The sequence below is a fragment of the Martes martes genome, assembly GCF_963455335.1.
Source record: "Martes martes genome assembly, chromosome: 17".
Classification (NCBI taxonomy): Eukaryota; Metazoa; Chordata; class Mammalia; order Carnivora; family Mustelidae; genus Martes; species Martes martes.
The window spans coordinates 18,866,869-18,892,064 of NC_137905.1; the positions used below are offsets into that span (position 1 = coordinate 18,866,869).

Genomic DNA, 25,196 nt, shown 5'->3' on the forward strand with positions numbered 1-25,196 from the left:
GCGGGGTCCTCGTGGAAGGGGCAGGCTTAAGATAACGCCACGCCCAGGGGCGTGACTTGGTGCGGACACCACCCCCTCAGCTCTGCCTGGCCCCACCCCCAGCTTTGTTCTCGGGTGCGCCGCAGCCGAATTTGACGTGAATAGGCGCGCCTTCCCGTGAGCGTGCGCGCGCCCGAGTGCGTGCGTCACCAGCGGTCGCTCCCGCGGGCTGGGCTGCCGGCGACTGGTGTTGCGGAGCGGGAACGGCGGCGGTTAGAAGAGGAGCGAACAGGTGGGGGCGCGGCACGCGGACAGAACCCCCCCACCCCCCAGAGGCCGCGAAGGCACGCGACACGACCCCTACTCACCTAACCAGGGACCCCCACTCCATTGTCCTCTGGCTCCGCCCCCCATTGGTCACGCCCTTTGCTCCATCCTCCGCCACTTATTGGCTGCATGTCACGCCCCTCCTCTCTCCCCCCCATTGGCTCCTCTTCCACGTTATGCTCTCTGGGAGTTTTTCTATTGGCGTAGGCCACACCCTCTCATTTGTCACTAGACTCCACCTAGTGTCTGGGCTCCTCCCCAACCATCTTTCATTCATTCCGCATGTAGTGCTGGGTGCTTGGGACATGGGGGTTAATCAGATTAGTCCCTGCCCTGAGGGAGTTAAGGGGGTAGTGTGGGGACACGGATCTAGGCTCCGACAGTGACAGCTTAGGGTGGTAAAGAAGCCGCCTAGACACTGGGAGCCTCCAAGACGCCAGGAAGGCTTCCTGGAGGAGGTGAAACCTAAACCGAGCCCTTAGGAATGGTTAGGAGTTTGCTACAGGAAGGCAAGTGGGAGGGCATTCTTGGCAAAAGAACCTGAGACGTGAAAGAAACAGGCGTATTCTTGGTAATTGCAAAGAGGTAGGTCAAATGAAAGAAGGGAGGGGGTGGGGATGGAGGTAGAGGCCCAGAGACCAGTGAGGAGTCCAGAAAAGCGTACAGTAGTTGAGAAGAGTGTCTGAGGCCTGAAATATTTTCAAACTGCTGGTCACTAGGCAGAGGGAAGAGAGGTGGGCTAGGGGATCAGAAATTGATAGGGAAACATAGTGCGTGAAAGGAATGATTCCAGTTCTGAGAAGGAGAAGTGCTCTTGGGTTCATCCATTTATTGAGCAACTGCTCTGGATCGGGTACTGTTCGGGGTTCTGGGGACACAGCTGTGAACATTCAAAAGGAGAAAACAGATAACTAATAATGACATATACTGTACTTCATGTGGTGATAACTGCTTTAGAAACCAATAATAAGGAGAAGGGAAGATTGTGGTGGAGAGGAAAGAGAAGGTTTACTATTTTAAAGAGAGTGCGTTAGGGATACTTGTCTGGTAATATCTTTGTGAAGAAATCTAAGGAAAATGGGAGAGTGAGCCCTGCAGTTATCTGGGGGGAAGCATTCCAGATAGGAGACATATTCAGTTTGAAATGCCTGTTGTACATTCAAGTAAAGATGTTGAACTGAGAACTGGCAACACCGGCTGGAGGTTTATAGAAGTCTGGAGTGGTGTACTTAAAACCATGAAATTGGATGAGATCACCCTGGGAGTAAGCATAAATGAAGGAGAGAAGTTTCTATAGGAATTTCCAAGTCCTGAGGCATTACAATTTGAAGAGATCAGGAAGACAGGAATGATGAGCGAGAAAGACCAAGCACTAACAGCCGGTGAGGTAGGAGAATATATTTGAGTGTGCTTGAGAAGCCAAGTGGAGAACATGTTTCTAAAATGAAATGATTAATTATGTCAAGTGCACCGATCAATATGAAGATCATTGATGATCTTGGTCAGATCAGTTTCAATGGAGAGTGGGGACAGAAGCCTAACTGGAGTGAAACATAAGAGAAAAACAGGAAAAGAAGGAATCAGACTGCATACAGATGGGTGTTGTGCTGCAACAGGGAGCAGCTGCTGGGAGATGCGGTGGGGCTAGAGGAGTGTGGGGTCAAGTGAGGGTTTGGTTTTGTATTTTTAAGACAGAAATAGCAGCATGTTTATGCTGCTGGCAAGAATAAGTAGAGAGGAAGAGATTGATGATGTTGGAGAAATACTGGAATTGTGTCCCTGAACAGGCAAAGGAGTTCAGAATCTGGAGCCTTCAGTCAGTCTCTGGGGAGAGACTGGATTGTTCTGAGCCCTAGTACAGAGCAAGGGGTGAACGTGCCAACATCGGCCTTGGATGACCGTTAGAAAGAGGCCTCTGATAGGAGACAGACCAAGGATTGGCTTGAATTTGCTGAAGTCTCCCTCTGCTCCCCCAGAGCTAATTCTAACTGGGATTTGAACATATGACCCAGAGGTGAGAGAGACCATTCCAGGTGGAAGGACTAACATAAGCAAGGGGCATGCAGGCACTCAACCTGACTGAGGCCAACTGGGCTTGCGCAGGTGGTGGGGCCAGGTGGGAGGGGAGGGATGAGACTGAAAAAATGCCATAGGTGGAAGGCAGGTTAAAGGAAGTGAGGCTCCCTCAGCCATCCTCCCAGCAGCTGGGGCCACACTATACCAGCTCCCAGTCTGGGTGGGTGCCCAGCACAGGGATTAAAGTCATGAAGAGGCTCAGGCCTCACTTTCAGCAGCTCACAGGCTAAGGGGGTTCCAGTACCACCATCTAGGTGAGTGTATCAGTTCTGTCTCCTGTTTCCCCCAGTCCAGCTTCCTTGGGTGAGCCTGGTGGAGGGAATGGACACGGGAATGGGGATGAAGGGGCAGCTACCCAGATCCCTGGTGGCAGGCCCCGAACCCATTAAGCACCCAACCAGGGCATTGTGGAGCACAAGGCCTGTTGGTGCTCAGGCCACACCCACTTATACTGGCCTCCACATGCCCTTCTGTGTCCCCAGAAGTCGACAGTGTGGGGAGTTGGAGTGACCCGGCTGGATGTGACCCTCAGGACAGAATGGTGCTGGACTCAGGGGCTCAGGTGTATGAACAGGCACCCCCCAGCCCACCAGCCAGTCCCTCGTCCTTGGGCCATAGACTGAAGTCCTCAGACCGAGATGGGACACTGCTGTACCCCTGGCCTCAGTCCCTGGCCTTGCCCCTGGCTCTGTCAATCCCCTCAGCCCTGCGGCCCCGGCCTGAGCTGCAGCCCTACTCAGAGCTGCACTTGGGCCTCCGTGGCCACATGCGTCGCAGTGAGAGCACCTATACTGTAAATAGCACTGGCCGGCGGGGGGGTGGCACCCAGGGTCGGGCCCCACCTGGACGGGGACGGGACCCAGTGGGGGGAACCCTGCGGCCTGCAGCCTCCCTGCCTCACATTGCTAAGACTCGAAAGGATGCAGGCCGTGGTGCCAGCAAGAGCCCTTGCATGTTGGTGGCCTTGCGGCCAACCAATATGGACCGAGAGCGGGACAAGTTCTTCCAGTCCCACTACACCTACAACCCACAGTTCGAGTACCAGGAGCCCATGCCCACGGCTGTGCTGGAGAAGTACTGTGAGGCTTCTGGACAGTTCATCCATCAGGTCAGTCCAGCCTGCCTGCCTTGTCCTGGTCCTGATCACCCAAGAGGCCTGGTCTGACCTGCCACCACAACCCTCTGTGCAGGCAGTTGGCATCATTGAGGCCGTCCTGGAGAAGTTTGGTACCTATGAACACTTTGAAGCTGCAACGGGGGGCCAGCTGCTGACCAAGTGCCAGATCTGGTCCATTGTTCGCAAATACATGCAGAAGGAGGGCTGCGTTGGGGAGGTGAGCTAGCCCCGCCTTCGAGGCCCTCTTCCCTGTGCCCCAAACCAGGCTGCCAGGCCCAGCTCCACACCTGGCCAGCTTGGGATCCCAGGCAAGCCCCTGTCCCTGTTCTAATAAGGTGGGAGCTGGCTCTGAGTAGAGGTGGTGAAGGGTGTGTGGCCTGGCTGCCCTGTGGCATCAGTGGGTCCCCCTGCATCCTGGTCTCAGGGCTGGTGGCCATGGCTTAGGTTCACTACCACCTGCAGGTTGTGGTGCAGCTGAGTGAAGACCTGCTGTCCCAGGCAGTGATGATGGTGGAGAACAGCCGACCAACACTGGCCATCAACCTGACGGGAGCCCGCCAGTACTGGCTGGAGGGCATGCTGCGGCACGAGATAGGTCAGGGTGTAGGTGGGTGGGTGGGTAGGACGAGGGGGGTTGGGACAGGGTGGGGGGCAGCAAGGGGCCCCAGTAACCCCACCCCCCTCTCTTTCTTCCCCTTCCTTCCGGAGGACGGGCCCTTTCCCTTCGTGAGCAGCTACCTCCTCCCTCTGGCTCACAGAGGTAGGCCAGAACATGCCTGCCCACTATCTGGGCTCACCCTCATCTCTTGCTCCTTTTGGGTATCTCTTCTTCTACATTTCTACTTCCTCTCTGATTTCCCTTGACAGTGGGGACAAGACTGCTGAGGCCCGGACAGGCCAGAGGGAGTACCCTGAGGGTCCCACTAGCCCAGCCAACATGGAGGCCCTCCCGGGTGGGTGGAAAGCCAGACCCTAGGAATGGAATTAGTTGAGGACATAAAGCCAGGTTTTAGGAGGAGATAGGGTGAACTGAAAAGGAGAGCATGGGACAGGAATTACTATTCCTTTCTGTCTGTTTCTCCTATTTAAGAATCCTGTAGCTCTGGGCAAAAGATGTTTTTCGCTGGGATCATCAGCATGACTGTCAAATTGATATGGGCTTTTGGGGATGTGGGGCTGCGGTGGTTTGGGAGTTCCTGCACCTCTCCGAGGGGCGTGGGGGGCAGTGTGGGTTTTGGAGAGTTCCTTGTGTGTGTAGCCCTGGATGGGTGGGGAAGGATTCTTGTGTGTGGGACTCTAAGCCCTTGGGTGTGAGTTCACCTGAGGAGGGTCTTCCCACTGCCTGGGGTTGGGTGAGTATGCATTTGGGGTGGGGGTTGGGGGCAAGAATTTGCGTGAGAGGCTGAATTTAGGGGCTAGAGTACGCATGAGTCACCATGGGTCACCTTCACTGTCACCAGTTAGAGCTTCTGTAGGAGGTAGCAGGACGTGGCCCACAGGCTGGTCCCCTAGGATGACCTACCCAGTGGCGCCTTCCTCTGTAGGCACTCACTATCTGCGGGGCGTGAACAACGCGCGGCAGCCGTGGCACAGCGCCGAGGGCCGGCTGCAGTATGGACTGCGGCCAGCGAACCCCACGGAGGAGGGCTTGGCCAGCCTGCACAGCGTGTTGTTCCGCAAGCAGCCCTTCCTGTGGCGCGCCGCCCTGCTCTACTACACCATCCACCGCGCCTCGCGCATGTCCTTCCGCCAGCTCTTCCAGGACCTGGCGCGCTACGTGCAGGACGCTGACGTGCGCTGGGAGTACTGCGTGCGCGCCAAGCGCGGCCAGACTGACACCTCGCTGCCCGGTGGGCGCCCGCGTGGGGTTGGGGTGGGGTGCCCTGAAGGAGGCCTGGGGGTGCAGGATGCCCTGAGCCGGGCCTGGGGGCGGGGCAGGCCTCGGGCCTCGGGGCTCACAACCCTCCCGCATCTACAGGCTGCTTCAGCAAGGATCAGGTGTACCTGGATGGCATCGTGCGCATTCTGCGGCACCGCCAGACCATCGATTTCCCGCTGCTGACCTCACTGGGCAAGGTGAGGGGCCACAGACCTCTAGGGATCCCAGCCAGCTCTCCTCGTCCCTGCAGTGTTCCCTGAGCCTCTGATGGCTGCCCAACTGAGGATTAGGTGCCAGACTTCTTTGGCAGGGAGACCTGGGGGGAGGTGAACAAAGAGGTACTTGACCTAGGCTACAGGTGTATGTGTAGATACTACACCTCAAAGGAGGTGATCATTCAGGCCAGGGGAGCAGTCAGGAAGGTTGAGGGGAGGAGGCTGGAGAGACGGCCAGACACCAAGTCTGGCTCTGGGTATCTGTGCCAGGCTAAGGAAGGTGAACTTCACCTGCAGCAATAAAGAATCAGGAGAGCTTTCAGAAATGTCACTTTCGCTTTAGAAGGCTCCCTGTGGATGTTCTGTGGAAGGTGGAATGGAGAGAGAGGCCTAGAGAAGGGAGTGCAGTGGGAGGAGGAAGCTGCCTTTCCAGTCGCTCCTGTGGAACTGATGGCGGTCTAGTCTCCTGTGGCCATGCAGTGGGAGGAGCAAGCTAGGGAAAGCTCTTCAGAGAGCGGAATTTCTCCTACCCAGTGGCCACCCTGAGTTGGAGGGTGACATTCCAGGTCCCTTCCCTCAAGCTGACCTAGGGAACTGTGAGGCTGGTAGGGCTGGCATAAGCTGGCACCCAGGCATTCAGCATTGGGTGCGGGGTCTGAGATGCCTGAGGGAGATCCCGGGAAAGGTGTTCAGGAGGCAGTTAGATACCTAGTTTTGGAGGTGAGGGAAGAAGCTTGGTTGGGGTTAGGAGAGCAAACACACCTAGGACTAAGCCTCAGAGTACATAACATTGGATCCAGAGGGGAAGGGGAGGCATTGCAGGAGCAGACGGCAATGAGACACTCATAGAGAGCAGGGACCAGCTACCTGAAAGCCATGGCTACCTCTGGCTCCCCCTGAAGAGCAGCTTCCTTCCTGCAGGTGTCCTATGAGGATGTAGACCACCTGCGGCCCCACGGGGTGCTGGACAATACTCGGGTGCCCCACTTCATGCAAGACTTGGCACGCTACCGGCAGCAGCTGGAGCACATCATGGCCACTAACCGGCTGGATGAGGCAGAACTGGGCCGCCTGCTGCCTGACTGAGGCTGGCTGAGGGTTACAGTCGGAGGCCCTGGACAGAGGGCTCCAGATCAGCTCCCAGAACATGAAGCTGACTGTTCTGTGCTTCCATGGCCTGGGTGTTTCTTGGGGAACTGGGAGGGCAGGAGCATCCCAGGAGGTAGGAGTGGCAACATCAGAGCCTTCGTGTCCTTCGCTAGCCTCTCTGGGGCCTAGGGACCGGTAGTAGCATGTCAAGCAAACGGAGTCTGCCCTCCTACGTCCAGCTCTCTGTTGAGCAGAGGGGAAGCCTGGGGGCAGGAGGGAGGCTGAGCATGACGGGGATGGGGGGTGGTTTGGGAGTAGAAACTTGTTCTTGCATGAGATGGCTTTGGGTGTCTGCATACTCCCGTGTCTCCCCTCCCCCACCTGGCCCCTCGGTGCTCCTTCAGCTTTCACGCTTTCTACCTCTCACTGGGTCCTGGTGGGGATCTCCCTTCTCCTAGGGTGACTGCCTGAGCATGACGGTCTGGCCTTCATACAGGCTCAAGGGGCAGGGGTCCTGGTGGTAGAGACCCAGCTGGGCTGGGGTGTGCTTTCTGGCATTTTGCCTCTCCCACTGCTCATGTATTTATACCCTATTTATGTGCTCTGCTTCCTGGGGCTGGGAGGCAGCAGCTTCTGAAGGTGTGGTGGAGGGAACAGCGCTCCTCTGGAAGGCACCAACTGTTCCTGGCCCCACTCTCCTCTCTCTCTTTCTCTCTCTCATACACACACACACACACTGTCCTTTAGGCCTTGTGAGTCAAGCCCAAGAGCTCACTTGGCCTTGCCCCCAGCCCCCAGCCCCTCCACTGGCCTGTGCTGTTCCTGTGTGTTTGCCCACACCCTCACAGCTGGCCTCTGGCAGAGGGAGGCATAGGCTGGCAACAGCCACATTTGAGACTGAGGGGCAGGCCCCTAGCTGTTGTCCCAAGTCTTGAGCCACCCCTCCCCCAGATCAAGATGGTGTAGAGGTGGTTGTTGCTTCTGGTTTCACCTCAGACTCAGCTGTGTGATGTTGACCCATTCCCACTCTCACCCTTGCCCTTGGTTTTCCCATCTGTAAAACTCAGAAATGCAACTGGAAAGTCCTTATTCATCTAGTCAGTGAATGTGTGTAGAGCACCTTCTGTGTGCCAGTTACTGGTCAGAACCCTCCCTGAGTCCCCAGTCCAGAGAGAAGCCAGACAATTAAAACAATTACAATGAAGCGTGTGGGCTCTGTCTACCCAAGATCCCTTCCTCTTCCTCTCTCCTAATCTCACTTCTCAAGGCTGTGAGCTCTAGCCTGCCCGAAGTGGAGAGAAGTCTCCCTTCCCTGTACCAGGCCCAAGGACTTACATGAAGTGGGGGGCAGGTAACTACACAGCCCCCACCCCCCGCAACTGGTTCATGGGGGGGAAAGGACTGTGGAGCAGGGCCCAGGGGTCTGGCCCTTGTCACACTAGGGGCCTGGGACTGAGGGCTCCAGGGGGGGGTGTGGCTTGGGCTACTGAGGATGAAATGGGGCTAAGAACTGCACAGTGGGGGATGAAGATGCCCAAGTTGCTGAGCCTCAAGGGCATGGACCCACACCCTGGTTCCTGGGCAAAAAGCCAGAGTCACACAGCCCAGGCTGACCCTCTGGAGTTTATTCACTTCTAGTGGTACTAGGTCAGGTGGAGACTTGGTGGTAACCCCCCCACATGTCAGGGCAGGATCACAGGTCCTATCCGGCTTGGGCAGGGGCGGCCTGTCAGCGTTTCTCCGGCATTCAGGAATCTAGAGATGACAGAGAAAAAAGTGGTCCGTCAGGTGGGGCCCACGCTCCCAGCAATCCGGCACCGGGTTTGGGTAGCCTCACACCTTCAGACTCGTCACCAGCCTCTAAGTCGGGCTCAGGCTCGGGCTCGGGCTCAGGCTCCAGATCGGGTTCGGGTTCCGGCTTGGGCTCGGGCTCCAGATCGGGTTCGGGTTCTGCCTCTGCCTCTCGTTCTGGTTCCACATCCCGCTCAGCCTCTTCAGAGGCCCCAGCTTCCAGCTCCGAATTGAGTTCCTCGGGTGTTCCGGATTGCACTGCCTCTGAGCCCCCGCGAACCCCAGCCTCGTCGCAGTCTGAAGCTCTGGGCAGTTCGGGGCAAGTGGTTCTCAAGCCAGGTGCCTCAGGTGTCCAGTGGCCAGGGCACGAAGTGTCGTAGCTGCGTTCCCGGTAGCCTGGGGCGGAGGTGAGAGTATCTGAGGCTCATTTTCTGCCTCTGCAGTTCCCCCGCCCCCCCCCACACCCATGGGGGTGGGGGAGACTACTACTCGGTTCCCCACTCCACCCTTTACGCCACGCCCCGCGCTCTGGCTCAGACCCCGCCTCCACGCGCTCACCGGTGCCCACGTGCTGCCAGTCCCAGGCAGGGTCCGGCGTCCGCGTAGTCCGCTGCGCACAGTGCAGCAGCTCCTGACAGGCGGCCTCGCCCTTGCTCTGCACCAGCAGCAGCAGGCGGCGCACCCTGCGCTCGGCATCTGGCAGCGCGTCCAACGCCTCGTACTCGGGCCCGGTGAGCACGCCCCGCGCCAGCAGCGCATCCAGCAGCAGCCCCGAGTCCGCCTGCAGAGTCTCCACCAGGCGTTTCCGCTCCCGGTCGATGGTTTCTGAGGGCCGCTCCTGTGCATTGCCCATGGTGGGGGCTGCATGGGGGAGAGGGAGAGAGGTAGTGGGAGCCGGGACTCCCCCATTTTCGACCTCTCCCCCAGGGTCTCAGTGAACAGCCATGGCTGCGATTTAAGTTCACCTCCAGCCCGGCGGCCGGGACAGCTCCTCAGCAGAGGGCTTGTCCCCGGTCTACTCAGGCTTCTCCTCCTCCCCTAAAGGGCAATTGTGGCTCTCCTCTCCTCTGGGTCCGTATTTACTCTCTAGCCCTCTCCCCAGTCAGCACGTCCCTCCTGAGCCCCCGCTGCCTGTGGATCCCATATTCTCTTCAGACCTAGTTTATCCAAACGAACGTCTTTCCCCCAGCCTGCTTCCTCACCATAACAGGAAGAAAGACAACTGATCCCAATACCCAGCTTGCAGCCGGGTCCTTTACAGTCTATCCACTGACTTTCTGTCATCCTAACCTCTTTCTTAGTCTGGCGTTTCCTGTCCAGCTTAGACCCTGCAGAGCGCAGAATCCCCTCCGCACCCAGAGCACAAGTGCTGAGGGCCTCCCCTCACTGACTGAAGGAAGTTCGGGCTCCTTATTCTGACCCCGAGGATAGGCGCTGCCCCTGCAGCCCCTCACCAATGCCCCCAGTATGTCCCACCTCCCTAATACCTGAGCAGGGTTACCTGGATTTTCTTAAGTCCTAGCTCTGACCAAGATCTCCTGACATCACCTGAGATCCAACTGTTTCCCTGCTGCCCTGGGAATCTTCTCTTGTTGCTTCCTTAAATGCCATGGACCCAACTCATAAAAGCTGCCAACAAATGCTGCTGAACTTTCCCTGTTTTTTTCCATGGATCTTCCTATTTTGAGAGCCTGTCTCTAGCAAGCAGTGGGTGTTAGGCAGAAATTAATCTGCTTTGTCCATTTATTAACAAGCAAGGACAATGGCCTATCAGTTCTGGGGTGGCCTGACCCAGGCAGTAAGGCCCCTGGCATTAAGCAGCAAAGAGGTCAGGCCCTAGACCACTCCCTCTCTCAGCTCATCATCCCTAGCCTTGGCTTTGTCCACACAGCACCCTCCTGGGTCTCATCCTCCTTCTGAGGTCACTCCTCTACTTCTCTATCTGGCTCTAGATCTGGGAGAGTGGTTGTAATCCTAGCCCCATCTTGCCTCCCAGGTCTCTCTCACTGCCACCTGGTGTCATGCTATGCCTCCCTGGTCATTTCACCACTCCTGGCCATACCGCATTGTCAGCGCTTCCCCTAGACTACTGAGCAGAGACCAGAACTATCCCCTGCCCCTCCTTCTCCCTGGGTCTCCATCAGCATCCTCCCTCAGTCCCCCATCATCACCTCATCTCCTGTGACAGTCTCTCTCAGTACCCTTCACTCCCGTCCCATCACCCTCAAAGCATAGTGACTTTGACAAGTCTCTGGGGCAGGATTTATTGTCCCCATTTTACAGATGAGGAGACAGGTTCAGAGAGACCAAAGGGCAGAATTGGAATCTGACTTGGTCTAGCTTGAACTTTGAGATCTCCTGCCAAGCCGAATATCAGCCTCAACTACTTGTCCCCTTTCCCCCCTGCCCATCAGAGAGAAGTAAGATCATGTGGCCTGGCCACTCAAACCACCTCCCACCCCTATGGACAGCCAGGTTTCCACCACCTCCACCACCTACTTCCCTCCACCACCCAGTGCTGGGAGAACCGTGCAAGCCCCTGGCACACGTGAATGTTTGCAAGATGCTGTTCCCTAAGCCTGGAATATCCTTCCCCTCCCTCCATGCTGGGGGCCCATCCTCCAAGACTCAAATGTCCCCTTGTCTACCCCAGTGCCTGAGTATCCCCAAGGCAGACTGGCTCCTTCTCTTGTGTGCCCCAGAAGCAGCATACACTCTCACCACCACGCTGACATCACTTCACTGTGTTCAGGGACCTCTGCCCTCTTCAGCGGAGACCTCCAAAGACTGTCTCCCAGTCACAGGTGCAGGACCTGCTCAGTACAAATTGGGGGTGGGGGACAGATTGGATTGGCCCCTCCTCCCTCATTGCTCTGCAAGTTATTTTCATGTTAGCCTCCTCCCTGCGGTATGCCAAGTGCTGCACTTCGTCCTGTGTGGGGTGCACAGGCCCCAGCGGCAAGTCAACGGTCCGAAGTGAATACCGAAATTAAGTCCCGGCCAGTCCTTCAAGGATCAGAGGCCAAATCCCGAGCTCCAGGCGGCTCCAGGTGCGAGGCATCGAGAGAGGTCTCAGCCTCCCTCCCACCTCTCTGCGCGGTTTCTTATGCTAGAGAGCGAGGGTTGTGGGAAACTGCGGGAGGCTTTACAAAAGAGCGATCACAAGGCTCCCCTTACCTCCCCCGCACCCAGTCCCACCGCCTGAACCCGGTGGAGGGGCGGTGCTCACAGACCTCCTTGGAGCGCGGCTGGTGGTGGTGGGGCGCGGATTCTGCCCAATCTCAGTATCTCTTCCCTCCCCCAGCCGGGTGGGGTGGGGCTCCCGGTTCTAAGCGTTCCGGGCGGCCCCACTCATGGGTCGAGCCTCCGCGGGGCAGTAGATGACGAGGCAAAAAGGGCTGGGCGGGGTGGGGGTGGGAGCAGCAGCTGCGGCGGGGGCGGGGCGGCCAGGGCTGCCGGGAACTGGGAGGGGATAGGGGAAGGGGGGGAGTTCTTCTGGGGACACCCGGAGGCAGGCTTCGGGGGCCGCGCACCCCTGGGCTTCTAGGCATAGTCCGCATTCCCTCCCCACCCCAGGCGCACCGAATGAATCGGGGAGGGGGGCCTTCTGGCGCCTGGCAATTCCCGGGAGCTTTACATCCATCTTCTCCTTGAACTCTCTCTGCTTATCCCAGATAAGTCTCAGAGAAGGGGACCAGCTTACCCAGGATCACAGAGTAGATGCATTGTGGGACCGGATGTGACCCCAAAAGCCCCTGAGGTTGCAGTGGCCACGTGCCAGCCCTGGAACCTGGGCCTAGTGCCCCAAGAACCTCCACTCTCCAGGGGTTCCACTACTAAAGGTCTAGCATCTGGAAATTTCTATGAATGCAAAGTCGCCCTCCACCCCCACCCATGACTTCTGTGCTCCCTGGTCGGTAGAGAAAAGAGACCAGAAACACAGAAAAAAATGCAGTTTATGTGCAGGGCTCAGTAATGGAGAAGGACCGCAAAGTAGCAGGGTCTTGGTTCTGCCTCTTCCAAGGGCACCAGGAAGCCCAGAAGGGGGTGCTGCTGCGGGCCAGCCCCTCAGCTAGGCTGGCTTCAGAGCAAAGCAGGTCTCAGGGGGAGGGATTGGCCCCGGAGCCGAGGTAGGAGGCTCGGCTCTCAGGGGTGCTGTAAATGGTTAAAGCTCCAGGAAGGCCGAGAGTTGAGCCTCCCAAAGCCGCTTGGACATCCAGCAGGAGTGGTGCCCCAAGGGTGGAGTCCTTCCCTAGGAGGATTGGGCTGTGCTCAGCAGGGAGAGACAGCTCTTCCTCCTCTCTTGGAGGAAGGAGAGCCTCACCTGTCCTGCCCGCTGGTCAGTCAGGATGAAACACCCATTCTCCACTCTCACCCACCGGCCAGAGCATGGGTAGCCTCAGTAGCTATCCCAGGGGCAGCCTGAACTCCGGGGATTTCCCTTCAAAACACAAACTGTCCAGCCCACCCAATCCTGGCAGCTCAGACCAAGGTCCTGAGTCACCACAACTCTCACCTGGCCCTGGAGAATTTAACCCCTTGACCGCCAGCTCAGTCTCATTCCTCTCTGGACCCAAGGGCTGCATCTGCAGAGGAGAACCCCAGGAAGCAGCTGGGGAGGGGAGTGGAGGAAGGGAGCTGGGGCTCTGGCTGAGGGCTTGGTTCAGTAACTCTAACCCTTGCCCTCCCCACCTGCATCTTACCAGGGACAACTCCATGTCCAAGTCCATCAGGGTCCATTCTCGCCCTTGGTGGCTGGGGCCCAGCACCTGGGGGAAGCGCTCAGCCAGTGGTGCCCTTCCCCCTCCAAACAGACCCCAGCCAGCCCCCCCCCCCCCCCCCCCCCCGCCCTGTGCCCTTGCCCTGCTGAAGGCATACTCACATCCAGGGGCCCTGCAGGCTCCACACTTTCAGGGGGGGGCTGAAGCAGCATGGGAGGTAGCAGATGCTCTGGGCTCCGCACCCCCCTCTCCAGGCCCAGAGTTCCCCTGCACACAGAGAACTGCTGTCGGCCTGCAGTGTTCACCCCACATGAGGTTCCTAAGGAACCTGGATACATCAGGATCAAAATAGGACAACTACAAGATGGTAGGAGAGGATTCCCCACCTAGAGGGTGCTTAAGGAGCGCTTCTGCTTCCTAGGTTTGACCTGAGGTTTGGATTATGGAACTGGGGTCTTGGGATATATGTCCCTTTTGTTTGGAATTGTCAGCACCCATGGTTCTTAAACTATAGTGTACTTTTCAATGTTTCCAATCACCGAAATGAACTCCGTTACAATACAGGTTCCGGGGCTCTACCCTAGATAGACTGATTGACCTGATGGGAGCTCCTACTTTCCAGGGCATTCTGATGCTGGTACTCTTTAGAGCAACTCTGAGAAATCTGGTCATCATATTGCCTCACCTCTCCCTCAGCCACAAGGGGTAGGCAAGGCTGGGAAGTTAGTTAGCAGTGGTCTACCTGCAGAAGAGGCCCCCAGGGCTCCCAGGCAGGAATGGACGCTTTGCTCACCTGTCAGGTACCTCCCTGGGACCCCTTGGTTCAGGCTGTTGGGCATTCCTGGGCCCCTCGGGGCTGAAGTTCCCTTTCCCTTCCAGGATGGCCTGCACCACAGCCACAGGCAGTGGCGGAGGGGCTGTCACGCAGAAGTCACACTCGTTTGGGGCCAGGGCCAGCCCGGCCTCGCCATCCCCCCCTGGGCTGGCTGGCTCTTCTTTGAGCAGTGCCAGGCCCTTCTCCCTGCACCAGAGAAAAGCTTCAACCAGACTCTGGCACTGACCTCCCCCTTATCTCCACAGCCGTCTGGGCTGCCAGGCCCTCCCCTACAAGCTCCCCAGAGGGTAGCCCTGTCTGTCTTACCTCCTGCCACTTCTGGAAGGAGAAAGCCTGGTCCCATCAGGAGATGGAGAGTCTTCGTGGATGTCAGAGATGATAGGGCCCCTGGCCCTGTGAGAGCTGCTGAGGCCCGAGGTGGTCTCTGGGAGGGGCTGTAAATAGATGTCTGAGCCCAGTCCTTCCTCTGAAGCAACAGGGAGAGCCAGAACCTAACCAGTACCCACATCCACCAGGTCTGAGGAGTAAGATTTGAGGGGGGAGGCTTAGTCCATGCTGGGGAGCCTGGGTTTGGGGTGAGGCGGGGGGGAAGGCTGGCCTCCATGTTCTCTTCCTGTTAGGGAATGGGGGAAAGGAATAGGCTCTCCATAAGCCCACTTGTGCCCTAGGGAAGGGAGGAGAAGAAAAAACCTACCGACTGGATACAGTAGGGGTCCTGCAAGAGGGCACCAGGTAGGGGACAGGCACTGAATTTGGCCGGTGTTGGGCACGAGCTCCCCTCCTCCAGCATCAGGGACCTGTGCAGGGGGCAGGGCAGCTATATCCCCCAGGCCTCTCAGCCTGCACCTCCCTCCCTCAGGCCCCAGCAGCCAAGTCAGCAGAGCTGAGGCCTGTTGCCAGGGCATCAGTCACATGTTGGAGGCAGAAGGGGCTCCCCCCAGAAATGGGGGCCTTTTGGGGGTGGAGAGGGGAGGAAGAGAGCATGGTTTGAGCCCCAGGCCCTTTGCTGTTGGGATGTTTTGGGGTGAGGGGGAAGGGACAGCTGGGGGTAGGAATTTTGGGCTAAGGTCCTGGAACACGGGGATCTGGGAATGGGGTTACTTGGTAGGATTGGGAGGAGAGAGGGAAAGTCCTGGAGGGGGGACCTTGAGGAAATTGCCATGGGTTGAGGAACACTGTAGTGCATGGAAGAACAATGAGGATTCCTGGTGAGAGAGCTGCTGGAGGAGAAGGAGTCCCTGCATGGGACCTCTGGCAGGGAGGCTCCTGGAAGTGTGTGTGGGGGGGTGGTGGTGGACGTCCCTGACTTTCTCACTCACAGCTTTCTCTTAGCTCCTGCACTGCTGGACCCTGTCTGAAGTGGCCCAAAGAGGCACTGGATCAGCTAAAGAGGAAGCAAAGAGTTAATTCATACTTGGGACCTTGTCCCCACTCAACAAGGCACTTCCAGGTGGATTTGTTCAGGAGTGGTAGAGAGAAGGGTAGGGGGAGAGGAACACCTTTCCAATGACCCGGTGCTGCTGACCATGGCTCTGCCGCAGAGTCACCACCTCCCTCCATAAGATCTCGTTCTGCCTGCGGGGGAAGGCGTGGGAGGGTGCTGAGGCATCTGAGAGTCCTCCCAGTCACCACCCCCCACAGAATGGCAGGTCTAAACCCAGGACCACTCCGATGAGCATCCATCCGCCCAGAACTGAGTTCCACAGCTCAGCCTCTTTGGACGGAGGCACTAAGAAATGAGAGAGGAAGGAGCTGTCCAGAAGAACTGCCTGGCAGCCAGTGTCCTCTCGTCCAGACTCCCCTTCTCCCTCCCAACCCTCCTACGCCCCCTCCCCCCGCACTGCCTGAGCTCCCGCAGCCGCGCCTCGGTGCTCTCCTGCACTCCCCGCAAAGCCTGCACCTCGCCCAGCAGCCGGCCCAAGTCCTCGGGGCGCCAGCGGCCGTCGTCGCTGCGCAGCGCAGGCACCTGCAAGTGGGAGGCACCATCAGTTCAGAGTCTTCGAGAACAGGGCTGGCCTTCTCAACACCTCCACCCAAGTTTGCTGGTTCCCGAAGGCGGCCCCCACCTTGCGCCGCACACGTTCCAGTAGTTGTTCTCGGCCGCGTACGAAGCTCGGGTGCTGGAACTCGACGTGGTCGCGCTCGGGCCTAAGCAGGCCGCCCTGCTCAATGCTCACCACCTTCCGAAAACCATCTAGGGAGTGGGGAGTGGGAGCGTAAATTGCCCCACGCCCCGCCCACCAAGGCCCTCGCACCCACTTCCCGGTCCTAGGGACTCACACATGTTGAGCTGCCGCACAAAGCTTGCCATGTTGCTGTGCTTGAAGTATTGGGGCAGCACTTCCTTGGCGAAGCGGCTCTGGTCGCTTACGAGGAAACTGGTCCCGCTCTGCCAAGAACGCAGCCCGCCCACCCACGGCGCGGGCGGAGACCGTAGGGCACAGTGAGCTGTGCCCGCCCTCGGCCAGGCCCGCGCTTTGGCGCGCGCGCGCGCACACACACACGCACACACACGCACACACTCGTACTCACGCTGGAGACCCGTGCCGCTCATGAAGACATGGGACAAGCCCAGGCCAGAACCAGCTCTGAGGCCTAGCCTGGAGCGAACACAGTCAGTCCCTACCCTAGCCAGACCCAGACTCCGTACTGGGTTCTGGGAAAGAAAGAGAAGAAGCCAGACTTGGGTCCCAGACCCGAGACGCCACTCCGATCCAGAACCAGACCTAGCTCTTCCCTTCTCCAAGTCTCTGTTTTCCTATCTGTCTACTGGGGTGGGGTGGGAACTAAATGACCTCAAAGATCCCTCAGGCTCTAGGTCTCCAGAAGGCGCCTACCCTTTCCTCGGTCCGGAGGAAGTCGCCTCACCTTCATCTCGCACAAGCCCTCCAAGGTAAACTACACTGGACAGCTGAATCGGGAGACCCATAGCCCTGTCCCAGACCGGGGTTAGGTGGGCGTGGATGTTCACTGACGTGGAAGGTATCCTGGGGACCACTGGGGAAGTCACGGGGCCCCAGCCCTCACCGGGCTCCAGCGGATCAGGTGGTCGGTCCCCGGGTCTCCCACCAGCGCCCATAGCTTGCCGAGGAACGCAGGCACTGGGCTGGGGCCCGGCTCCGTGGGCAGCGCAGCTGGCGCTTCCTGCATGGCGCAGTCTCGGCCCGGCTAAGAGCTCGGGCCGGGTGCCGCGGGCTTGTGAAAGCCGCGGAAAGTGCTGCGTTTGCCGCCCGCCCCGCCCTACTCCGCCTCCCGGCGCGGGGTCAGGTGGGGACCACGTGCGAACCCGCGGGGCGGGGCTCAGACCTCGGCAGCGGCACCAGCAGACGGAAAGGGAAGGCTGGGATCGAATGTGAGTGGAGGGGTGCGGTGGGGAGGAAGACCCGGGTTCTAGTTCCACCCTTCTCAGGCTGTTTCCTTTGTTCTTCGGGAGAAATCACCCATGCGCGGCCAGGTGTGGGCTGGAAAAGCCCTAGAAGGAGATGGCCATTGCCTGGATAGGGAGGGCAGATAGGAGCAAGGGGTGTGGAGAGCGGGGACGGAGAGAAGCTGGCACTCTCCCGCAGAACTCTGGGGCGTTGTCGTTCCAAGGATGCGGAGAGCCCTGCCCCTGACCTCCGTAGCCGCATCGGTACAACTGATCGATCCCAAGCCAGCCGCCTCGGGTCCTTGAGCCTCTGAAGTTTCCCAGCCCTACCCCTTCAGAGCCGGCCCCGCCTTCCAGAGGACGCGGTGTTGGTACAGGATTTGTTTATTTCACACTCACACTCGAGTCGCCACAGGAGCCAGGGTCCTCTCTCTACCCGCCCCCCTCACGCGCCAGGGCCGTGGAGCTAGCGCAGCGTCAGCAGAGGAGTGGGACTAGGGGAGGATGATCCCATTAAGGAGATCCATCCAGTGGACTCAGGACGCCCTGGGATGGTCCCGACGCTATCCTACATGCGCTCATCTTCCAGAGGCACAAGACGCAACAGAGACCCGAAGGAGCGGGCTGGCAGTTGGTGCACGCCCGGACAAACGCTTCCAGTATCTTAGCGGCCACATATATGCTGGAGAGGCGACTACCCCATCACGCCACAGGCGTGGGCAGCCAGGGATGGGGCTCCCGCGTTAGTTTGAGCGTGTAGCTGCGCAGGCGCGGACAATGCGCGCGGAAGGCGTGCAACACAGAGGGTCGTACCACGCAGAAGCAGTGTACTTCGCGCAGGCCCGCGCAGCGCGCCGCCAGCAACTCCAGTGCGGCGTCCAGCTCCGCTGAGGCCGCGGCGCGCACCTCAAGCGCGCGCAAGGTTGCGCCGTAGTGGCGCGCTGCAAAGCACACCGGGCCTACCGTATCCCCAGAGAGGCTGAGGCGTAGCGCAGCCACTGGGACGGCAGGTTGTAGGACGCGCGTCACGCTCTCAGCGGGCAGCGCTGGCTCCAGCTCCAGCTCCACGGCCAGTCCTGGGTGGCGGCGGCGCACCGCGTCCCAGGCTTCCTCGGGCAGGCGTGGCGCGCGTGCGTCCTCTGGGCACGCGCACCGTAGGGCCAAGAGAGCGAAAGGCGCGCGGTCCGGCGCTGCCAGCACCTGGAGGGCAGTGCCCGACAGGCTAGCTAGGTGTAGGCCGAGGGCACGCAGGCGCGGGCAGGCTTCTAGTAGCTCGAGCACAGAGTCGGGCCTCACGCTGCCTACCAGCGTACAGTTGTCAAGAAAAAGACTGCGGAGCTCGGGGCAGCCACGTGCCGCCTGCAGCACCAACGCGTCGTCCAGCGTAAAAGGCAAGCGCCTAAGGTCGAGGTGGCGCAGCGCGCAGGCGGCCCGGCATATAGCGTGCACGGCGTCCAGAATGTCGCGGCCTGCATCGAAGAGCGGCTTTTCTCCACGGCACTCCAGGCGCAGGCTTCGAAGTCCCGGGGTGCGGACCGCCAGGGCGGTTAGCAACTCAGTGGCCGCCCGGCGGCTCGGCTCCCTCGACGGCTCAAATTCCAGTCGTAGGTTGTGAACATGGTCCAGGCAGGCAGACAGGTATGGTAGCAGTGTACCTTCTCGCTCACGGTCGCAACTTGCAGTTAGAACAGTGGTGAAAAAGGCATTGGCCGCAAGAAGCCTCTGCCCATCCCCACTTCCTGACACCCCACACATATACCTCCCAGTCCTGGTCATGCCAGGTTGCCCCCAAATAGCCACTGATACTAGGAGGGAACTCCTTTGGACGATGTAAGATGCACCTGCCATGAGTTGAAGCCCTGGCAGGGAGAGCCAATGATATTTCAGGAACTCCGCTTTCTCAGGGGGCTAGGCGGGGCCTCTAGACTGTCAGGTTCCCATTCTGCCTCTGCTACTACTTAGCTGAGTGACCTGTAGGAGGTAATTAAATCTCTCTGCCTCAATTTCCTATCTGTGCAAGAGATAATTCTACCTATCACTACATAAGGTTTTCATGAGGATTAAATTAATATATGTAAGGTACTTAGAACACCGGTTGGTACATAGTACATGGTCAACAAATGTTAGTAATGATTAGCTTTTACACGTAGATATCCCCAACCCCAGACTCCATGAGAAAGGGAGAAGGCGGGAGAGGGAGGAGCCTGCTCACCTGATGGTCGTGTCATGCCACACCATGCTGCAGGTAGCAGCGGCAGCCCAGGTCCTGCAGACCCTGGCGGCAGCTGCACGGTCCCTCAGAGACAGGTGGCGAAAGATGAGCGCCAGCACCTCTTCTGGCAGTTGCTCTCCAGGCTCGGCCATGGCCCTTCGAGAGATGGGAACTCTGCCGCTTCCAGAAGCTCTTGCCTGGAGAGAGGGGCATCTCTGGGCTCCAGAAAGCCAAAATGTTGAGGGGACCACCAGAGCCTATGTGTGCAAAGGCCTGTGGCCCAGAAACTGCTGCATAATTTGCGGAGTCCAATGCCAAGTGAAAATGGGGGACTCTTTGCTGAAAATATTATTAATAATTTCAAGTGACAGCAAAACATTTAACCAAATTATTAAACAAAGCACAAGGCCCAGTTTCACTTACTGCACAGGTCTCAGACCCATGATCGCCCCTGGATGCTGAAGGATTTCTGATTCTCCTTTCTACTACCTTCTCACTTGTTGAACAAATCTACATTTTATGCTATACTAGAAGGAATGCAACCACGATCTGTGTACGAGGTTGATAAAGCCAAACATCTGGATTTGGAAAATGCTGTTGGATCTTTCTCTTCGCCCCTAAAATTTTCCCTGGGGAAGGTGGAGGGCAGCTGCACCTGCCCTGACTCGGGACAAACCTGTCCTCCCCTACCCTCCCCACCCCAGCTCAGAGAGCCTCCTGTCTCCCTATACACACACTCAGAGCCACCGGGACCACCCAAACTAGTATTCCAGACACCTTCCAGAACTGCATTCTTCCCAGCTTCTGTTGAGTTCCAGGTTAGTACTGGATCCAAGCCTCGCCTCAAGGGCCATTGAAATGAGGGCTTCTCAGACGGCGGGGGATATCAGAATAATCCGGACACTTGTTCACAATACAGAGTCTACCGCCCCACCTACTAAATCAGGCTCTCCGGTAAAAGTGGGGTCCAGGAATCTGAATTTCAGCAAGTGCCAGTTGACTTTACAGGTCCGGAGTTGAGAGACCTCGTCCCAAGCCAGTCACTAGAGAGTGACGCCAGGGTTAATAGGGCGGGGGCACTGGAGAAGACTTCTAATTGGCGGGGACCACCAGCCAATCAGGAAGCGGGGGAGGGGTGGGGCACAGCTGAATCTGCTCGAAGTGGGGGCGGCTCCTTCCTTTCCTCCACCTCACTGGGGAGACGTACCGGGTGCTTCCAAAGAAAGGCCGGCTGGGTGGAGAAAAGCTTCCGGTTCTGAGGCCTGAGGGGCCCTGGGTTCAAGTTTCAATCCTGACTCCGGACCAGTCCAGGCTCAGGTCGGGCAGTTTCGGTTCAGCTGGAGTTCTGCAGACCCGTTACAGAGCGCGGCCTTTATCGGAAAGTGTGTCCTCTTCAAAGTTGCCCATTTTAGGGTGCTTGAAAGTTTTCCTACACAACGTTTCACACCACTTGCCAGTTTTCTAGTTCCCCATATTTTCCAGGCTAACGGTCCCTTACTGCTCTTTGTACCTCAGGTATCCTGGGGCTTCAGATACCCGCGGCCAGGCTTGAACTTGGACCCGCCGGCATCCCGTTCTGAGTGTCAGGGAGTAGGAGAGGTCAGAGATCATCCCGCTCAAACCCTCCCCACCCAGACGTCACTAGAAATTGTGGTGCCCAGGGTGTGCCCCTTTGTTCATTCGTCCGCTCCCTGCTTGAGAAAGCGGGGCAGCTCTCACCCTGGGCCCCCTACCCCTGGGATCATAAGAGCCGAAAGCGCCCGAAGTCTTTTCCGGTGGTTCTTTACGCCGTCTAACCTCGGGCGCCAATGTCTTACCTGCTCAACGGATCAGGTGGGCATTGCCCAGAGGCTGGGGACTGGCAGCGAAGGACAAGTGGGCGGGAAGAAACCGGTGGGAGCATTGGGGGCGGGACGCCGGGGCTGACGGGGCTGCTCGGGCTGGGGCACCACCCCTGCGCTTCGCGCACACCCGGAAGCATCCTAGTCCAGTGGAGCCCGGCGGGCGTGTGAATCCGGCCTGGGCCAAGGCCGCCAGGTTAGTGCTGAGGGTGGTTGGGCTTCCCGGTGCTGGCGCGGGCAGAGGCGAATCCTGGTTCAGGAGGGTGGGCGCAGCTCAGTTGTCATCCGCGACTGCCTGGGCCAGTTGGTGGCGGCGGCCCGTTGGGCTCTTTCCGTGAGAGGCGACAGAGAGCGTAAGGACGTTGGCATTCGCAGGTTCCTTGTCCCAGCTGAGGTCTTTTGAGGGGTTGTCAGGTTCCTGCTGGTTGGAGGGCGGGCTGGGCCTGGTTCTGAAAATGTCTGTGGACAAAAACCTGTTCCTGCCCCAGCCGGGTGAACATGCGACCCCAGCATGAGAGTGGGCACAACTGGAGTCAGGGGAACTTCCTTCGGGAGCTTGGGAGCAGGCCAGCTGAGTAGGGGGCGCTCCAGGATGGATGCAGCCCTTGAGGGGCCACCCGGCCCAAGGCGGAGCTGCCAGGGGATTTTTTTTTTTTTTTTAAGATTTTATTTATTTATTTGACAGACAGAGATCACAAGTAGGCAGAGAGGCAGGCAGAGAGAGAGAGGAGGAAGCAGGCTCTCTGCCGAGCAGAGAGCCCGATGTGGGACTCGATCCCAGGACCCTGGGATCATGACCTGAGCCGAAAGCAGAGGCTCTAACCCACTGAGCCACCCAGGTTCCCTGCCAGGGGATCTTTAGGCTATATTAATGGCGCGCTGTGCCTGGCTGGCCCCTGGTGGTAGGGACCTATTTTCTTGAGTCGGTACCCGCTAGTCGCTCACAGTCTCAGCTCAGCCAAGAGTCCCCAGGACCTGGCCCGTTTCCACCCTCAGGCGGACTCCCGGTGGGTAAGGCGCGGGGCTTCCCGAGGAGGGGCTTCTGTAGGACACATAGGAAGGAGTTCCCCAGCAGACCAAGCGAGCCAAAGGTCCCTGTCCCAGTTATCTGACCCGCTGAACCTCCAGGCTGGCAGACCCGTTTGACTTCTCCCATTTGTCCACTAGTGAGTGTGATGGAGCATCACCTCTTCCTCCAGGTTTCCAGTGCCCGCCCTGACAGTCCTGACAGGCAGACTTTGACCGGGTCCTGCCCTCACTTCCGCCCGTGGGGCCATCACAATGATGGGGTCAGCAACTTCTAGTCATGGGGCTAAGAAGACAAGGAAGGGGAAATGTTTCACAACAGGTTCCCACACTCTTCTACCCTCTGGTCCACTCCCTTTGGGCTCTAACTCCTTTCACTTGTCTTGTACTGCTCTTGGTCCCACTTGTCACCTATAGAGTCTTACCCCATTTATGTTTTGTTTTTTGCTTCAATTTTATGTCGCCTTTAAAAAAAGATTTTTATTTTATTTATTTGACAGGCAGAAATCACAAGTAGGCAGAGAGGCAGGCAGAGAGAGAAGCAGGCTCCCTGCTGAGCAGAGAGCCCAATGCAGGGCTCGATCATGACCTGAGCTGCAGGCAGAGGCTTAACCCACTGAGCCACCCACGAGCCCCTTTATGTTGCCTTTTAATACAAGGGACATAGGTCTATTTTACATAAAGTTGCTTGTTGCTAAATACAATGAAAATAAGAATCTCCCCTCTTCCCACTCTTCCCCACCCTCTGCAGAGGTAAACAATGCTAGCTAGCTTCCTTTTAATTTCCAGACTACTGCTTTGGGTAACTACACAAATATCAATGTGTTTTCTACCGAAAGGTTATGGGGGGGTGGGCACTCAAAAGGCATGTCCCCTGTGCGCAGACAGAGGGTGGGATGGACCATCACTAGGTACCATTTCTCTTGCCAGGTCTGGGTGATGCTGGGGAGCCCCTGCCCAGTTACTGTCCCAGCTTTGGCTCTTGGGTTAGGGTGTGGCAGCAGATCTGAAATGCAGCCTCTACTTTTAGCTCAGGATTCCTGCTCCTTCCTCAACAAGGTCCAAGGCTGTGGTCCTAGTTCCTTGTGGCAACAATCCCCCCCTTCCCTGTTCCTCATGTAAATGGGTGCCAGCTGGGGCCCACCCCATCTGTTCTGCCCAGAGCAATGACATCCAGGGTGCTCACAGCTAGGGCTCAGTACCCGCTCCTAATCTACTATATATAAATGCTGGAGATCAGAGATAAAGAAGTGTGACTGGTGGGGCAAGAGGTGGGGTCTTGAGCCAACATTTCTGGGACAAGGATGGAATGTTGCCTCAGGAGGGGTGGGGAGGAAGAGGCAGGGCAGTTCTCCACCTACAGCCTCATAGTGCAGTAACTGGGAGGCAGTTAAACTGAGGAGGGTCAATGAAGTGGGTTCCTGGTTGGGAATTCCCCGCCCTCCCACCCCGATCTAGGGGCTAGGGTTTTGTCAGAAGATAGAGGAGATATGAGTACCAAGGGGCTCTGGCTCTGTCTGGACAGGGAGGAAATCTGTAATAGAACAATTTGAGTTGCATAGGACAAGAGTCCAACTGCAAGGACTTTAGAACAAAAAGGAATGATTTAAATGACGTAACTGAGAAGTTCAGGGTGCAGCTAGAGTCAAGAGCATAGCATGGTTAGGCATGCACCTCTTTATCTCTTGGCTCTGTATCCTTCTGTGCCAGTCTTATTCACTGCCAGGCTCTTTCCAGCAGTGGCAGAGGAGTCCTGTCCTTTCTTCCAGCTCAGTCCCATGAGAAGGGAAACTACTGTCTCTCTTCCTTATAGGTCCAGTCACGGTTGCAGGCTGGTTCTGACTGGTTGGTCCAACCTAAATCCTATGCCCAATCCTGAACTAATCGCTTTAGAAAGGGGAGTAGAATATGTGGATTTGGCCAGGCCTATTTCACTTGTGCACACCTGGAATTAGGGAGTTGAGTTAGGGCTCCTAACAGGCACATGGATTGAGAAGAGGGAAGAGGGAAGGCCCCAGAGGTGAATCAGGATTGGGAGAGGGAATCTGGGCAGGTGAAAACTACGGGTGTCCTTTGAAATGGACCCAGGAGGTATGTAGTAGGAATGCAGGTGACAAAACCTACTGAGGGCTATTGTCCTGAAGTGATCATGGGGGTTCAAGTTTAAGCTGAAGGCATACCAGGATATGGGTTCTGTTGGCTATGGGGCATGGGCACTATCCAGGATAAGGATGTCTCCTGTCAGCTTTGAAAGAGGGACCTCCTGGCCTGAGGAGAGGGCAGACCTTCTCTGCCACCACCACAGGGGAGTACCTCACTTTTTCCGCCACTGTGACCTTGTGCTTTCTCTGGGAAGATAGTGGTGCAACAGTCCTCACTGCAAGTCTGGGCTGAGCTGGGCTGTGCTGTGCAGATTTAGAAGCACAAGGGGCTGTCTGTAAGAGGATGAACTTCCCCTCACAAGTGTGCCGGCTGGGGGGAGCAGCTGAACCACACAGGACTGGACAGTTGTCTCCAGGGCTGGGTGGGGGGTGATCTGGATGCCTGACTATCTGTGTCTCCAGGGGACAAGATGGCGACTGGGCCAAACGGGCTCGACGAGTGGGTGGGCAGCGCATACCTGTTTGTGGAGTCCTCGCTGGACAAGGTGGTCCTATCTGATGCCTATGCTCACGCCCAGCAGAAGGTGCCGGTGTACAGAGCTCTGCGGACTGCACTGAC

General features: G+C 57.7%; 5 protein-coding genes across 20 annotated transcripts in view; 2 read left to right on the forward strand and 3 right to left on the reverse strand.

Annotated features, from left to right (window-relative positions):
• Positions 1-133: 133 nt before the first annotated feature.
• Positions 134-7,884, forward strand: MATCAP1 (microtubule associated tyrosine carboxypeptidase 1). Of its 2 annotated transcripts, none has more exons than XM_080829583.1 (7): positions 134-271; positions 2,865-3,490; positions 3,573-3,716; positions 3,962-4,094; positions 5,044-5,349; positions 5,478-5,575; positions 6,515-7,884. In XM_080829583.1, exons 2-7 carry the CDS (start codon positions 2,921-2,923, stop codon positions 6,677-6,679), a joined length of 1,416 nt encoding a protein of 471 aa, XP_080685709.1. In that variant the 5' UTR covers positions 134-271; positions 2,865-2,920; the 3' UTR covers positions 6,680-7,884. The 2 variants fall into 2 exon arrangements, with proteins under 2 accessions (XP_080685709.1, XP_080685708.1); XM_080829582.1 differs by having other exon boundaries at positions 173-271; positions 3,962-4,259.
• A 408-nt stretch (positions 7,885-8,292) lies between these two features.
• On the reverse strand, positions 8,293-13,028 carry NOL3 (nucleolar protein 3). Of its 6 annotated transcripts, none has more exons than XM_080828902.1 (5): positions 12,990-13,028; positions 11,195-11,286; positions 9,032-9,334; positions 8,522-8,869; positions 8,293-8,437 (listed from the first exon to the last, which is right to left on the reverse strand). In XM_080828902.1, the coding sequence occupies exons 3-5, from the start codon at positions 9,324-9,326 to the stop codon at positions 8,430-8,432; spliced, it is 651 nt and encodes a 216-aa protein (XP_080685028.1). In that variant the 5' UTR covers positions 9,327-9,334; positions 11,195-11,286; positions 12,990-13,028; the 3' UTR covers positions 8,293-8,429. The 6 variants fall into 6 exon arrangements, with proteins under 6 accessions (XP_080685028.1, XP_080685029.1, XP_080685026.1 ...); XM_080828903.1 differs by lacking the exon at positions 12,990-13,028 and adding an exon at positions 11,707-11,797 and having other exon boundaries at positions 11,187-11,286; XM_080828900.1 differs by lacking the exons at positions 11,195-11,286; positions 12,990-13,028 and adding an exon at positions 11,707-11,870.
• HSF4 (heat shock transcription factor 4) lies at positions 12,410-17,203 on the reverse strand. Of its 6 annotated transcripts, none has more exons than XM_080828890.1 (13): positions 17,057-17,203; positions 16,310-16,418; positions 16,096-16,223; positions 15,871-15,995; positions 15,529-15,604; positions 15,349-15,413; positions 14,724-14,826; positions 14,336-14,477; positions 13,988-14,111; positions 13,356-13,461; positions 13,177-13,242; positions 12,990-13,059; positions 12,410-12,725 (listed from the first exon to the last, which is right to left on the reverse strand). In XM_080828890.1, the coding sequence occupies exons 1-13, from the start codon at positions 17,177-17,179 to the stop codon at positions 12,574-12,576; spliced, it is 1,389 nt and encodes a 462-aa protein (XP_080685016.1). In that variant the 5' UTR covers positions 17,180-17,203; the 3' UTR covers positions 12,410-12,573. The 6 variants fall into 6 exon arrangements, with proteins under 6 accessions (XP_080685016.1, XP_080685017.1, XP_080685013.1 ...); XM_080828887.1 differs by having other exon boundaries at positions 12,412-12,725; positions 13,988-14,215; positions 14,336-14,463; XM_080828891.1 differs by lacking the exon at positions 16,310-16,418 and having other exon boundaries at positions 13,988-14,215; positions 14,336-14,463.
• Positions 17,204-17,766: 563 nt separating this feature from the next.
• FBXL8 (F-box and leucine rich repeat protein 8) lies at positions 17,767-21,569 on the reverse strand. 4 transcript variants are annotated; one of them, XM_080828895.1, is made up of 3 exons: positions 21,426-21,569; positions 19,609-19,805; positions 17,767-19,071 (listed from the first exon to the last, which is right to left on the reverse strand). In XM_080828895.1, the coding sequence occupies exons 2-3, from the start codon at positions 19,758-19,760 to the stop codon at positions 18,099-18,101; spliced, it is 1,125 nt and encodes a 374-aa protein (XP_080685021.1). In that variant the 5' UTR covers positions 19,761-19,805; positions 21,426-21,569; the 3' UTR covers positions 17,767-18,098. The 4 variants fall into 4 exon arrangements, with proteins under 4 accessions (XP_080685021.1, XP_080685020.1, XP_080685019.1 ...); XM_080828894.1 differs by lacking the exon at positions 21,426-21,569 and adding an exon at positions 20,386-21,193; XM_080828893.1 differs by lacking the exon at positions 21,426-21,569 and adding an exon at positions 20,816-21,190.
• Positions 21,570-21,587: 18 nt separating this feature from the next.
• Positions 21,588-25,196, forward strand: part of TRADD (TNFRSF1A associated via death domain) — a 5,747-nt gene continuing 2,138 nt past the window's right edge. Inside the window, exons 1-2 of one of the 2 annotated variants that reach the window (XM_080828897.1) lie at positions 21,588-21,645; positions 25,040-25,195. In XM_080828897.1, coding sequence (XP_080685023.1) covers positions 25,048-25,195 — 148 coding nt within the window. In that variant the 5' untranslated portion in view covers positions 21,588-21,645; positions 25,040-25,047. Of the gene's footprint in view, positions 21,646-21,668; positions 21,803-25,039; position 25,196 lie in introns of those variants that run through there. The other variant, XM_080828898.1, reaches the window with a different exon arrangement.

Coding starts and splice junctions, on each gene's coding strand:
- HSF4 (XM_080828886.1), bottom strand. CDS start 17,179: ATGCAGGAAGCGCCAGCTGCGCTGCCCACGGAGCCGGGCCCCAGCCCA. Junction 15,996..16,095: donor TGGAACGTGTGCGGCGCAAG/GTGGGGGCCGCC, acceptor TCCCACTTGCAG/GTGCCTGCGCTGCGCAGCGA. Junction 13,243..13,355: donor AGCCTGCAGGGCCCCTGGAT/GTGAGTATGCCT, acceptor CGCTTCCCCCAG/GTGCTGGGCCCCAGCCACCA.
- NOL3 (XM_080828902.1), bottom strand. CDS start 9,326: ATGGGCAATGCACAGGAGCGGCCCTCAGAAACCATCGACCGGGAGCGG. Junction 8,870..9,031: donor CTGGCAGCACGTGGGCACCG/GTGAGCGCGTGG, acceptor CCTCCGCCCCAG/GCTACCGGGAACGCAGCTAC.
- FBXL8 (XM_080828894.1), bottom strand. Junction 19,072..19,608: donor TGGCATGACACGACCATCAG/GTGAGCAGGCTC, acceptor TCTAACTGCAAG/TTGCGACCGTGAGCGAGAAG.
- MATCAP1 (XM_080829582.1), top strand. CDS start 2,921: ATGGTGCTGGACTCAGGGGCTCAGGTGTATGAACAGGCACCCCCCAGC. Junction 3,491..3,572: donor CTGGACAGTTCATCCATCAG/GTCAGTCCAGCC, acceptor CCCTCTGTGCAG/GCAGTTGGCATCATTGAGGC. Junction 4,260..5,043: donor CCTCCCTCTGGCTCACAGAG/GTAGGCCAGAAC, acceptor CTTCCTCTGTAG/GCACTCACTATCTGCGGGGC.